At 60.9% G+C, this 14,043-nt stretch overlaps 2 protein-coding genes across 2 annotated transcripts; both read left to right on the forward strand.

Moving 5' to 3' along the window:
* Positions 1–3,918: 3,918 nt before the first annotated feature.
* On the forward strand, positions 3,919–5,662 carry NDUFA13 (NADH:ubiquinone oxidoreductase subunit A13). Its single transcript, XM_058821121.1, has 5 exons — positions 3,919–4,036; positions 4,146–4,224; positions 4,402–4,473; positions 4,714–4,783; positions 5,360–5,662. The coding sequence occupies exons 1-5, from the start codon at positions 3,943–3,945 to the stop codon at positions 5,477–5,479; spliced, it is 435 nt and encodes a 144-aa protein (XP_058677104.1). The 5' UTR covers positions 3,919–3,942; the 3' UTR covers positions 5,480–5,662.
* A 2,048-nt stretch (positions 5,663–7,710) lies between these two features.
* Positions 7,711–12,167, forward strand: YJEFN3 (YjeF N-terminal domain containing 3). Its single transcript, XM_058821223.1, is given in 8 exon segments — positions 7,711–7,833; positions 7,868–7,955; positions 7,958–8,024; positions 8,408–8,516; positions 10,274–10,384; positions 10,472–10,585; positions 11,112–11,265; positions 11,965–12,167. Coding segments are annotated over 8 exon segments (969 nt in total).
* The last annotated feature ends 1,876 nt before the right edge of the window (positions 12,168–14,043 follow it).

Consider the following 14,043-nt stretch of genomic DNA (forward strand, 5'->3'; position numbering starts at 1 on the left):
GTGAGCCGAGTTCATGGCTGCTCCTGATCCCTGCTCCTCCTCCAGCCGGGAAAGCAGGCGGCACATCCCCAGATTCCCAAAATTCCGACGATCCCAAGAAGAAGAAGGAGGAAAGTGCAAATCTCTGGTTCCGGTTGAGTTTGGTTTGGTTTTCTCCCTTTGGCTGCCACCCAAACCTTGGCTGGGAGGTGGGAATTGCTGCGGGAAATTCCCACTTTTTTCCTTGGATTCTGGTTGGAATCAGACTTTGGAACCGTTGGTAGTTTCCAAACTTTGCAGTTACTGAGAGACAAAATCCACCTTGGTTCTTTCTCATCCCGCGAATTTTGGGCCTTCCCGACGTTCCCAGAGACTCCAAAGCGAAACTTTTTGGGAACTTTTTTTCCTTTGGGAGGGTTGGTTGGGTTGGTTTTGTTTCTTTGGGGTTTTTTCCCTTCCTTTTCTGTTGTTGTTTTGAGGGATATTATTCCAAAATTTACAGGAATTCCAGAAGCTGATGCAGGCAGGGAGGGTTGGGAGCCATTCCCAATCCTTCCCTCCGTGGTTCGAGTTCTTCCAGGCATCCCAAGCATGCTCCTGTATCCATTTGGGATGGAGTTTTCCATTGTTTTTTTGGGAATTCCAGAGGTTCAACCCAAAATCCATCTGGGGGCCAGTTTGGTTTCATTTTTGGTTTCTCATCCTCTTTTTCCTTGGGCTTCTTCCTGAATTCCAGACAAATGCAAGGAGCAGAATTCCAGGCCTTATTCCAGTGAGGAGAATTCTTCGGGAAATTTGGGCAATTTTCTTGGGGAAATTATAAATATATATAATTTAGAGATCTATATATATTTAAAAAAAAGTGTGTGTAGGGGGGGGGAAATTCAGGAAAATCCGGATTTATTTTCTTAGGAATCGCTGAAGCCAAGAATTCCTTTGGGATCAACCCCTCGTATCCGAGGGACAAACCCCCTCCTCCCTTTTCCCACTTTTCCTGGTGTTTCCATGTTTAGGGATTTAGTTTAGGAAAAAAAAAAAAACAACAGCCTTGTTTTCCAAACTGGGATTTGTTGGATTAAAACCCCCGGAATTCCCAGCTGGACGTGGATTGTGGGGTGTTTTCCATAGGGATGTGAAGAGCTCAGATGTGGGAATTGGGTTGGAATTTTGGAATTTGGAGTTTTGTTTTCATTCCAGGCTTGGGCTGGGAGATGCCACCAGCGTGGAATTCCTTCAGTTCCATTGGATTTTATGGAAAAGTTGCCGTTCCTTTCCCACGTGGAATTTTTTGGGGTTGGTTCAGGGGAATTTTCCTCTCCTGTTTTTTTTCCTCATGGATGCCAACGTTTGGAAGAAGTTCATTTATTCCCCAAAAAAAAAATCCCAACAAAATTCCTCCAATTAAAATTTTTTTTTTTTTTTTTTGGGGTAGGGGGAAACCTGGTTCATTTATTCCCAGAGTTTGGATGATTCCTGAAAAAAAACCCCAGGGAATGGAAGAGTCACAGAAGGATTTAATGGGATAAAAACAATGTCAAAACTTTCTGGATCCCAGCAGAATTCCCTTGGAAATTGGAATTTCAGCCAGTTTTGTTTCATTAAAATAATCAGGAATGTTGGAATTGAAGGATTTGGAATTAAAAATCCAAACAAGTCTCTGCATCCAGACTTGCAAATATTCCATCCTGATTTTATTTGGATGGATAATTCAGGATAAATCCCAAAGAAAAATTATTTGGGAGATGGGGGGGACATTTGTTTGGAAGGGAAAATCCAGCACGGATTGAGGCTGGAAAACCAAAATATTTTACGGGATGGGGCTGAAACTCAAATTCCCACCTGGAATGCGACTCCTGGGATCCAGCCTGGTTCTGACGTGGTTTTTTCCGGAACGTTCTTGGAATGCTGCCGGGAATTGGGAGGATTTGTTTGATTCCATCCACGTTCCTGCCACATTTGGGAGCAGTCTGGGAGGAGATTCCGTGTTGGAAGGCCGGGATGGATTTTCCTTCGCAGTCCCAGTTCCCTGTTCCCATGGGGGTTTTTTGGGATCAGGATGGTTCAGGTTCAAGGTTGTTCCAGCTCTTCAATACAGATTTTCCAAACCTCTTCCCAGTCTCCTTTTTCCAGGAAAAAGCCCCACAAAAAATGGGAAAAATGGGGGGAAAAGAAAAATCTCAAAGAAACAGAAAATTCCCATTGTGGAATTCTGCCCTGGAAGGGAAGAGTTTGGGAATGGTGGAGGAGGGGGGAATTTGGGAACAAATCCTGAGTTTATTGATCCCCTTTGGGATTTGGGATTCTCTGACTGGATCCCCTTTGGGATTCCAGAATCCCTGAGATCTGTTGGATCCATTTGGGGATTCCCAGATCCCCGAGGGCTTTTGGATTTCTGGATTCCCCGAGGCCCTTGGATCCCTTTCAGGGTTCCCAGATCCCCTGGGGCTCCTGAATGCCGAGATCTTTGGCATTCCCAAAGGCTGAGGCTTTTGGAGTTCTGGAATCCCAGAGGTCTCCTGGATCCGTGGGAAGCCCACCCAACCCTCCCCCTCCCACCGATCCCTCGGGATCCTGGATCCCTTCTCCCTAAAGCCATAAAATTCCCGCTGGGAATTCGGGATTCCCGCCGGGGCTTTGGGGTTTCCTGGGACGCCGCGGGGAGCGAGGAAGCGCCGTTGTAATTTAGATTTTAGCGACTTGTGAAATAAAGAGATCCCGGATTTTCATGGGACGATTCCCGCGGTGGAGCCGGGGCAGCCGTGTGGTTCTTCTCGGATTTCCCTCGTGGCAGTTGGGATTTGGAATTTCGCTAAAAGAAAGGGTTGGAATTGATTTTTTTCTGTCCTGGGCTCTCCTTCCTCAGCGTTCCCAGCTTGGGAAAAAGGTGAATTCCCGAATTTTTTATATCCCAGGGATTCCTGCGCCTGCCATTCCTGAAGAAAACCCAAAATTCCAGCAGATTCGGGATTGGGGTTTATTCCGTGTTTATTTTTATCCTCATTTTGGGAATTCTTCCTTTACCTCTGGATTCTCCCAGCCAGTTATCCCCTTTGTTTTTGGGGAAGAATTGGAATTGAATTCCCAAAGTTGAATCCCAGATGGAAAACCGGGAATTTAGGCTGCGGGAAGGGGTGAAATGGAGGAAATTACAGGAGATTTGGGGGGAAAACCTCAAATTTGGCTCCTTATTCCCTCTCCTTTGGGAAGGAAGGAGAACAGGGCAGGGTTTTTTCCCCTTGGATTTGTTGGGACTCAAAATATTCCAGAGTAAATCCCAAAAATTTAATAATTCTCACTAATCCCGCCAGTGGAAGGATCCAGAATCGTTAATTAATCAATAATTAATTGGGGGGGTTGGAATTGGAATGACAATAAACAGAGAAACTCCTGGATCTGCCTCACTTTCCCAGGATTTTGGGGGTTGAGATGGATCTCGTGGATCCCCAGACAGAGCCGGATCTGCTCCTTCCTCCCCTGAGGATTGTTCCCAAAAAAAATGGGGAATAATCGGGAGAAGGGGAAAAGGAGGTGGCAAGAATCCGGGATTTTTGTGGATTTCCTGTGGAATTTCATGGATGGAGCAAATCCATAAATCCAGAGCCTTCTCCATTCCCAGCTGGAATTCCTGCTCCAGCACCCTTGGGTGTCACCTGAACATTCCAGGAAAGCCCACGGAGCCCATGGATGTTTCCCTCTGGAAGGAGAGCGGGCCAGGGACATTCCCAGAGGGATTTCTCCCACAATTCACGGCCGTGTGGGAATTCCCATGGGATTGTCCCAAATTCCCGTGGAATTGGGTGGGAGATGATCCCAAGGAATTGACGTGCCATTGCCCTTTTAAGCGCGCGTTGCCCCTTTAAGTGGGGTCCCTACGGTCACGTGGCTGCATCACGTGAGTTTCCCGCGCGCGGGAGCTGGGCGGGCCGGCGGCGCGGGGCAGTGACGTCACCGACCCGCGCCGCGATGGCGGCGCCGAAGGTGAAGCAGGACATGGCCCCGCCGGGCGGGTACGGCCCCATCGACTACAAGCGGCACCTCCCGCGCCGCGGCCTCTCAGGTGAGCCCGGGGGCGGCCGCGGGGGCGCCGCCGGGGGGCGGCGGGGGCAGGAGCGGGGCCGTGCGGCCGCTCCGCGCTGAGCGCGCCCCGCTCCCCTCACGGCCCTCAGGGTACAGCCTGTTCGCGCTCGGCATCGGGAGCCTCCTGCTCGGATACTACAGCCTCGTCAAGTGGAACCGCGAGCGCAGGTGACGCTGCGAGCCCCCCGCGGCACCCCCGGCGCGGTCCCGGGGCTCCTCCCTGCGCTGCTCGCCCCGGGATGGGCTGTTCACAGCCGGATCCCGGTACACCCCGGGACCCCCGGTGCCCCATTCCCGGTGCTCCCAGTCCCCCCAGTTCCCCTTTCCCCCGTTCTGTCCCTGCAGGCGGTTGCTGATCGAGGAGCTGGAGGCTCGGATCGCGCTGATGCCGCTGCTGCAGGCGGAGTCCGATCGCAGGTACGGGGCTGGGAAATCTCTTTGGGATTGGGAATTTCTTTTTGGGATTGGGAACTTCCTCTATGGGATTGGTGTCCCCCTTCATGGGACTGTGGTCCCTCTGTGGGATTGGGATGCCCCCGCTGGGATTGGGAACTTCCCTTTGGGATGAGGATTCCTTGTATGGGATCGGGGTCCCCCGTACGGGATGGGGATCCCCCTTTGGCATCGGGGTCCCTTCCCGTGCCCTGTGTCCCCCAGGACTCTGCGGTTGCTGCGGGAGAACCTGGAGGAGGAGGCCAAGATCATGCGGGACGTGCCGGGCTGGAAGGTTCGGGATTCTGGGGAGAATGAGGGGGGCTGCCCCTCTGGGACCCCATGGCATTTGAGGTCACCCCGGGCAGGAAGGTGTGGGATTCCCGGGGGGCAGGGGGCAGAACAGGGGGGCTCCTCTGGGATCCCATGGGACGCAGCCAGCCCACGGGATTTGGCTCTGTGGGGTCCCAGGGATTTGGGATCCCCTGGGATTTAACTCCGTCCCCATGGATTTGGGATCCTCTGGCCCTCGGGCTCACCCCTGGCTGCCAGGCCCTGCCTGCGGTGGAGAATCCCGGGAATTCCCGGTGATTCCCAGCACAATTCTGGACAATTCCCAACACAATTCCCGGTGATTCCTGACGCAATTCTGGACAATTCCCAGCCCAATTCCCGGTGATTCCCAGCCCAATTCCCAACACAATTCCCGGTGATTCCCAACACAATTCTGGACAATTCCCAGCCCAATTCCCGGTGATTCCCGACACAATTCCTGGCAATTCCCGACACAATTCCCAGTGATTGCCGGTGATGCCCAGCCCAATTCCCTACACAATGCCCGGTGATTCCCAGCCCATTCCCGCTGTTGCAGGTGGGCGAGTCCCGGTTCCACACGGATCGCTGGGTGACCCCCACCGTGGAGGAGCTCTACTACCTGCGGCCCCCGGCCGAGCTGGAGCGGGAGAAGTTCGGGCTGCAGAACTACGTCTGACACCCCAAAACCCCAAACCTCACCCCGAACCCCAGACTGGACCCCAAACCCGGACCCCGCCTCTCCCGGCTCCTTCCGGAACTTTCCCCCCTTTCCTGTCCCTCTCCAGGCTGATCCCCCCGTCCCGAGCTTCTTCTGACGCCTGTTCATTAATAATTAATAAATAAATAACGAATAAATAAATCAGTCAGTCCTTTGGGGATTGGAACTGCCACTGGGAATTGGGAAACCCCCTCTCCCGGAAATTGGGATCCCCTTCTTTTAGGTTTGGGCCCCCCCATTTGGGGTTGGGATCCCCCCTTTGGGGTTGGGGTCGCCCCCTTTGGATGGGGAGCCCCGCGGCTCCCGACACAGCCCGCACCCCCTCTCCCTCTCTCTCTCCCTGGAATTCGGCGGCTCCCGGGGGATTTTCCCGGGATTTCGGGCTGGGAATTCGGGATGGAGGGAGGGGCCGTGTCCTCGTCCCCTCCCCGCGTGCCCCCCGCTCCCGGGGCTGCGGATCCCGCTGGAGAAACCCCGATCTGGGGAGGTTTAACCCCAAAATTCCCGGGTGGGAACCACGGGCGGCATTCCCGGAGCGGGGCCGGGCGGGAGCGGGGCGGGGGCACCGGAGCCGCCTCCCCCCGGGCGGCACCGCCGAGCGCGCCCCGCTCCGACCGCAGCATCCCCGGCGTTCCCGGTGGGACCGGAGCATCCCCGGCATTCCCGGTGGGACCGGAGCATCCCCGGCGTTCCCGGTGGGACCGGAGCATCCCCGGCATTCCCGGCGGGACCGCAGCATCCCCGGCGTTCCCGGTGGGACCGGAGCATCCTCGGCATTCCCGGGGGATCCGCTCCGACCGCAGCATCCCCGGCATTCCCGGTGGGACCGCAGCATCCCCGGCATTCCCGGGGGATCCGCTCCGACCGCAGCATCCCCGGCGTTCCCGGTGGGACCGGAGCGTCCTCGGCATTCCCGCGGGCTCCCCTCCGACCGGCGGCTCCGCGGAGATTGCAGCGGCTCCGCTCCAGCCGCGGACGGAGGCTCCGCTCCCGCCGGGGTTCGGCTCCGCCGCCGCTCCGGTCCCGCTCCCCGCCATGAGCTCCGCGCCCAGCCCGTCCCGGGAGCCGCCCCGGTACCTCAGGTGAGTCCGGGGTCCCCCCGAGGAGCCCCCGGCAGCTCCGGGCGGTGCCGCTCAGCCGGGGCTGCCCCGGGACCCCGCGGGGGTGGGACGGGAGATCCCCGGTGTCCCGGGAGCCGCCCCCGCTCGGTGCCAGCCCCGCGCGCCACACCGAGCGGGTCCCGGTCCCCACGGGTGTCCCTGGGCCCGGGGAGGGGGGATCGGTACCCGCGGAGCCGCCGTTGCCGGAGCAACCGCAGCATCCCGGGTCTCCATGGCGGCGGCGGGGATGCTCCGGGAGGCGGCGGGAGCGGAGCGCGGGACCGGGATGGGCAGGGATGGGGCACCGGGGGCACCGGGGACGGCGGGGACAGAGAGGACATCGGGAACACCGGGGACACGCTGCGGGGACGGGCTGTACCGGGAGGGAGCAACGGAACGGGACCGGGGAATGGGACCGGGATGTGGGACTGGGGTGTGAAGCTGGGATCGGGGGCGCAGAGAGGGGAATGGGACCGGGATAAAGAGTCGGGATGTGGAGCTGGGATATGGATCGGGGACGCGGGACCGGGACGCGGGACCGGGATGCGGGACCGGGATGGGCTCGGGGGCGGGCCCGCAGCTCGCGGGGAGCCCCGGCCGTGTCCCCGCCCGGGGCCGGTGCCAGCCCGGGGTGTCCCTGCCAGCCCGCGGTGTCCCTGCCAGCAGCGATTAGGGACAATGTTCCCGGGAATTGCTGCGGACACGTGGCTCGAGGGACAACACAGCTGGGCCCGGCCACTCCCGCCAGCCCCGCTCGGCACGGGAGCGCTCCGGGCACCGCTCGCTCCCTTCCCGCCCCTCCCGCCCCGGCTTTCTCCCCAGAGCCCCCGTGTGGGGCTGGGACAGGGCTGCGACAGGGCTGGGGCTCACTAGAGGGCACCAAAGGATCGGGGACAGGGATGGGAATGTGGAATGGGAATGTGGGACGGGAATGTGGGACGGGATGAAGTTTTCCTGGCAGTTTTATCAGGACAGCCAAGGACTGGGATGTGGGAATGGGAGAACCAGGAGCTTGCTGGGGCCCTGCTGGAATGAAAAGGGATTTTTGGGGTTCTGCCAGAACACGGTTCGTCCGTGGGGACAGCCTGGATGGGGTGGGAGGGCCCTGCAGCCTGGGGCCCCAACCCGGGACCCCAACCCAGGACCCCAACCCGGGCCCCCTCAGCTGCCCCCTGGCACTGCCGGGTCCCCTCTCGGGGCTGGCTCTGAGCGGTTCCCCCCCAGCCCGGGGTATGGCGGGGTCTAGATCCCGTCCTGCTCAGATTCCATCCCGGCGGTACCGCCGGGTCTGGATCCCCCGGCTCCCCTCGGTTCCCCCGGTACCGCCGGGATCCCGGCCCGGCGGGGCTCGCGTTCCCTCCCGGCGGGCGCTGGAGGCGGCCCAGGCCGCTCCGCCCGCGCAGGTGAAGCCAACAGATGTGAGCAATTACTGTCGCGCTGGGCGCTGCCAGCTCCGGGCTCGGCGGCGGCGGAACAACCGCGGCTTTGTTCGCTTTTATGTAACCGGGGAACCGGGGCCGCCGCCAGCTCTGCCGAGCGCCGCTCCCGCCGCGGCCCGTGCGGGCACGGTCCCCTCGGTGCGACATCCGTGTGGCATCCTTGTGGCATCCATGTGGCATCCCTGTGACCTCCGTGCCCGTCCCCACCGCAGTGCCCACCCCGAGCCCCCGGCGCGCTCGCCCCGTGTCCCAAAATCCCGTCCCGGGGGCGGAGCGGGGTCCCGGGTCCTCTGGGGGTGGGGACAGTTCTGTCCCCCTGTCCTGAGCGGGGACTGTCCCCAAGGCAGCCAGGCCGAGGCGGAGGCCATGGAGAAGGAGCTGCTGGAGGATTATCGCTTCGGGCGGCAGCAGCTGATCGAGATGTGCGGACACGCCTGTGCCGTGGCTGTCACCAAGGTGAGCCTGGGAACACCCAGAGGGGCTGGGGACACCCAGAGGGGCTGGGGACACACAGAGGGGCTGGGGACACACAGAGGGGCTGGGACACCCCAATGGGCTGGGGACACCCCGAGGGGCTGGGGACACACAGAGGGGCTGGGGACACACAGAGGGGCTGGGGACACCCCGAGGGGCTGGGGACACCCCGAGGGGCTGGGGACACATAGAGGGGCTGGGGACACCCCGAGGGGCTGGGGACACCCAGAGGGGCTGGGGACACACAGAGGGGCTGGAGTCCCCACCGGGGATCGGGGCGGGGGCCATGGAGGTCCCCAAAGGTGCCCGGGTGTCCCCGAGCCCCGGCGATGTCGCTGCTGGGGGGATCGCCCGGGGCTCGTGCGAGATGTGAGGAGCAGGAGGAGGAGGAGGAGGAGGAGGAGGAGGAGGAGGAGCAGGCGTCCATCAAGGGCAGCTTTGTGCCCCGGTCCCGGGCGCCTCAGCTTTTCCATCGGCCTTTCCCTGCTCCGAGCGCTGATGAGGAGCAGAAATGTTTTGGTGCTGGAGCTGTTGCAGCATCCCTGACCTCACGTGGCGCTCGGCATCCTCCTCTTCCTCGGGGCTGCCCCAGCTCCGGCTCCCCCAGCCCGCCGGGGTGTCCCCAGGGTGTCCCCAGGGTGTCCCCGCGCTGTCCCCAGTGCCAGGAGGCGCCGGTGGCGTGGCCGGCGCTGGGCCGGGGCCAGCCCGGGCTACCGGGGCCGTGTCCCGCTCCGGGCACTGGGGACGGGTCCCGGAGCCAGGATCCGTGAGCAGGAAAAAATCCGTCAGTGGATAAACAGAGGCTCCGTCCCTCCCTCCGTCCCTCCCTGCCCGAGCCATCCTGGAATGTGCAGCGGGCAGGACGGGGATGGGGACGGGGGGGCTGCAGGCACGGCCCTGCAGGGGCATCATCCTCATCCCACCGTGGGCATCATCCTCGTCCCACCTGGGGCATCATCCTCGTCCCACCTGGGGCATCATCCTCGTCTCACCGTGGGCATCATCCTCGTCCCACCTGGGGCATCATCCTCGTCCCACCTGGGGCATCATCCTCGTCCCACTGTGGGCAGCATCCTCGTCCCACTGTGGGCAGCATCCTCGTCCCACCTGGGGCATCATCCTCGTCCCACCTGGGGCATCATCCTCGTCTCACCGTGGGCAGCATCCTCGTCCCACCTGGGGCATCATCCTCGTCTCACCGTGGGCAGCATCCTCGTCCCACCTGGGGCATCATCCGCGTCCCACCTGGGGCATCATCTTCATCCCACCACAGGCACCATCCTCATCCCAGTACGGTCTGTGTTCCATCCCACTCCTAGTGTTACCCAAGTCCTGCTGTGGATACCAAGCCATGCCCTGCCATGCCATACCGTGCCATGCCAGACCATGCCAATCCATCCCGTGCTATGGATCCCATCCCTGTCCTGCTCCTTGTGCCACCTCCATCCCATGCTGGGTGCTGTGTGCCAGTGCCACCCCACCATGTCCCCCTGTCCCTGCTGTGTCCCCCTGTCCCTGCCACGTGCCAGTGCCACCTCGCTGTCCCTGTCCCTGTGTGACAGTGTCCCCACTGCCCCCATGTGACGCTGTCCCCCCGGCTGTCCCCACTGTCCCTGTCCCCTCGGTGTGATGCTGTCCCTGTCCCCCCCGTGTGACGCTGTCCCCGCTGTCCCTGTCCCTCGGTGTGACGCTGTCCCTGTCCCCCCCATGTGACGCTGTCCCCCCGGCTGTCCCCGCAGGCGTTCCCGCTGCGCTCTCTGCGGCGCAGGCAGCCCACGCTGTTGGTGGCGTGCGGGCCGGCGCAGAACGGGGCCGTGGGGTTGGTGTGCGCCCGCCACCTGCGCAGCTTCGTGGGTACCTCAGCCCCCCGCCCTCCTCCTCCTCCTGCCGGCCTTCCTCCCAAGTGCCCCGGCTCCAGGGCTCCGTTTCTCCCCCAGGATTACGAGCCCACCATCTTCTACCCCAAGCGCTCCCCGGACCCGCTGCACCGCGACTTCACCACGCAGTGCGAGAAGATGGACATCCCCTTCCTGTCCTACCTGCCCACCGAGGTGACGCCAGCCCCAGATCCCCCTGATTGGCCCCTTCTCCTCCCCTGTTCCCCCTGTGAGACCCCAAATCCCCAAAATCCCCCTGGTTGTGTCCTTCTCCTTCCCTTTATCCTTCCCTTGAAATCCCCCTGCTTATCCCCCTCTTCTCCTTCTCTTTCCCCTCCCCGAACCCCAAATCCCCCCAAACCCCCAGCTCTCCTTTTCTCCCTCTTTCCCCATCCTTTTCCCCCTCTCCCTCCCCATCCCGGCGCTGCTGGGATCCCGGGAATGCCAGAAAATCCAGAAAATCCAGAAAATCCAGCAGCCGCTGCCCGCAGCCACCGGCTCTGTTATTTTTGGAACCTCGCAGCACTGGGAACGGAGGAATTTGACCCAAAATTCGCCGTCTCGGCTGCGCGGCCCCTCCCTCGCTGCTCCACTTGGGGGGGATTTTTTTTATTTTTTATTTTTCTGGCACGGCCGGGGGTTTGTGCCGTCAGAGGTGACACGGGGACACCGCAGATGTCGCTGTCACTGTCCCCTGCAGGTGCAGCTCATCAACGACGCCTACAACGCCGTGGTGGACGCGGTGCTGGGAGCCGAGGGGACACAGGGGACAGAGGGGACGGAGCCGTGCGCGGCCATCCTGGCCACCCTCAGGCACGTCCGCATCCCCATCGTCAGCCTGGATGTCCCCTCAGGTGCTGCCCGTGTCCCCTCGGGTGTCCCTCGTGTCCCTTTGGGTGTCCCCCGTGTCCCCCCAGGTGCTCCCCATGTCCCCCAGGTCCCTCCCGCGCTGCTGTCACCGCACCCGTGGCAGTGTCACCCTGGGAGCCCCCGTGGGGGCCCTGGCAGGGGTGGGGACATCCCTGACGTCCTGGCGGGGTGGGGACATCCCTGGACCCCCCCTCGGTGGCCCTGGCAGGGTTGGGGACATCCACAGGAAATAACAAAGTGCCCGGCCCAGACATGACGTCACTGGCCGCTGGCATTCCCAGCTGGCATTCCCGAACAGCCGCGTGCTGCTGGCCAGGCCTGGCAGTGTCACCACCCGTGTCCCCCCCCGGCCTGGTCGTGTCACCCTCCCCGGGGTGGGTACCCGCGGGGACAAACTCCGCCCGTGCCACGCCCTTGCCATCCCTGTGCCCTCCCTGTGCCCTCCCTGTGCCCTCTCTGTCACCGTCCACAGCAGCAGCGGGCCACCCCTGAGCCACCCCGTGTGTCCCCAAGGGTGGCGCGTGTCCCCTGGGGTCACACCTGTCCTCTGTCCGTGACCCCACCGACCGTTCGTGTCCCCTGGGGTCACTCGTGTCCCCTCTCCATGTCCCTGGGTGTCCCCTCCCCGCTGTCCCCAGGCTGTCCCCGCTGTCCCGGTGACCGCTGTCCCCTCCCCGGGGCAGGCTGGCTGCCCGGCCCGGCGGGTGGCAGCGGTGACATCAGCCCGGACGTGCTGGTGTCGCTGGCGGCCCCCAAGGAGGTGGCGCGGCGCTTCCGGGGACGGCGACATTTCCTGGCCGGGCGCTTCGTGCCCGAGGAGCTGCGCAGGAAATTCGGGCTCAGCCCCCCCGAGTACCCGGGCAGCGACTGCGTGGTGGCCCTGTGACCCCAAGGAAACCCCTGGGACCCCAAACAAACCTCTGGTGTGGCCCTGGGACCCCCAAAGCCCCCTGGGACCCCAGATAAACCCCTGTGACCCCAAGGAAATCCCTGGGACCCCAAAGGAATCCCTGGGACCCCAAAAACCCCTGGTGGTGGCCCTGTGACCCCAAAAACCCCCTGGGACCCCAAATAAACCTCTGGGAACCCAAATAAACCCCCAGGACCCCAAAAACCCCCTGGGACCCCAAAAAGCCCCTGGGACCCCAAAAAACCCTGCCAGTGGCCCTGTGACCCCAAAAACCCCTGGTGGGCCCTGGGACCCCAAATAAACTCCTGTGACCCCAAATAAAGCTCTGCTGGTGGCCCTGTGACCTCAAAAATAAAGTGGTGGTGGCTCCTAAAATAAAGTGCTGGTGGCCCTGGGACCCCAAACCAAACCCTGGGACCCCAAAGAAACCCCTGGGACCCCAAACCAAACCCCCGGGGGTGGCCCTGCGACCCCAACATGCAGCGCTGGGGTCCCTCAGCTGTTTGGGGGCTGTTTGGAGGTGGGGACAGGGGGACCTTGGTGGCCTTGGGTTGGGTTGGGGACTTGTCCTGGCACTGCAAGGCCTGGCCTGACCCCTGGCAGTGCCACCCCCTGCTGCTGGGCACAGAACTGTCACCTCCCCTGCCACCCACCCAGGGGGACAGCGGCTTTGCCGGGATCACACAGGGCTGAAATGGCACCAAAATGTCACCAAAATCCCACAAAATGTCACCAAAATGCCACCAGAATGCCACCAAAAACCCACAAAAACCCCAGGAAAAGCACACGGGAACCACCCCCAGAGCACGGGGATGTCCCCGAGGGTGACGAGCCACCCCTCGGACTGTCCCCTCTGTCCCCAGCGCCCCCAGAGCCCCCAGAGCCCCCAGAGCCCCCCTCCCGGAGCCGCCGGAATGCCGGGAATGCGCCGGGATTTCCGCATGCCGGGGCCGCTGATCCCAAACCCCCCGGTGCCCCCGGTGCCCTCCCGGTGCCCCTCAGTGCAGCCGGTGTTCCGAGTTCCTCCCAGTGCCCCCAGTGCACCCAATGCCCTCCCGGTGCCCCCCAGTGCCCTCCCAGTCCATCCCAGTCCACTCAATGCCCCCCAGTGCCCTCCCTGTGCCCCTCAGTGTTCCCAGTCCATCCCGGTGCCCCCGGTGCCCTCCCGGTGCCCTCCCGGTGCCCCTAGTGCCCTCCCAGTCCATCCCAGTGCCCCCGGTGCCCTCCCAGTCCATCCCAGTGTCCCCAGTGCACCCAATGGCCCTCGGTGCCCCCAGTGTTCCCAGTCCATCCCAGTACCCCCAGTGCCCTCCCAGTGCCCTCCCAGTGCCCTCCAACCCCTCAGAGCGGCACCAGCTCCTTCTTTTCCCTTTTCCCGCAGTTTTGTTTTCCCCATATTTTTATTTTCCCCGTTGTTTTTAGTTTTTATTTTGTCCTGCACTTTTATTTTTCCCATACTTTTTAGTTTTTATTTTTCCTGTGTTTTCTAGTTTTTATTTTCCCTGTATTTTTTATTTTTCCCGTATTTTTATTTTCTCATATTTTATTTTCCCCGTATTTTTATTTTCTGCTTAGTTTTTATTTTTCCCATAGCTCCTAGTTTTTATTTTTCCTGTATTTTTATTTTCCTTGTAGTTTTCAGTTTTTATTTTTCCCGTATTTTTATTTTCCCTGTAGTTTTCAGTTTTAATTTTTCCTGTATTTTTATTTTCCCCTATATTTTCATTTCCCCCGTATTTCTTCCCATATTTTATTTCCCCCGTATATTTATTTTTTCCCGTGTTTTATTTTTCCCGCAGTTTTTATTTTTTATTCCCGAGTATTTTTGTTTCCTCTCCCCTCCCTCCCGCCG

The sequence above is a fragment of the Ammospiza caudacuta genome, chromosome 28 (assembly GCF_027887145.1).
Source record: "Ammospiza caudacuta isolate bAmmCau1 chromosome 28, bAmmCau1.pri, whole genome shotgun sequence".
NCBI lineage: Eukaryota > Metazoa > Chordata > Aves > Passeriformes > Passerellidae > Ammospiza > Ammospiza caudacuta.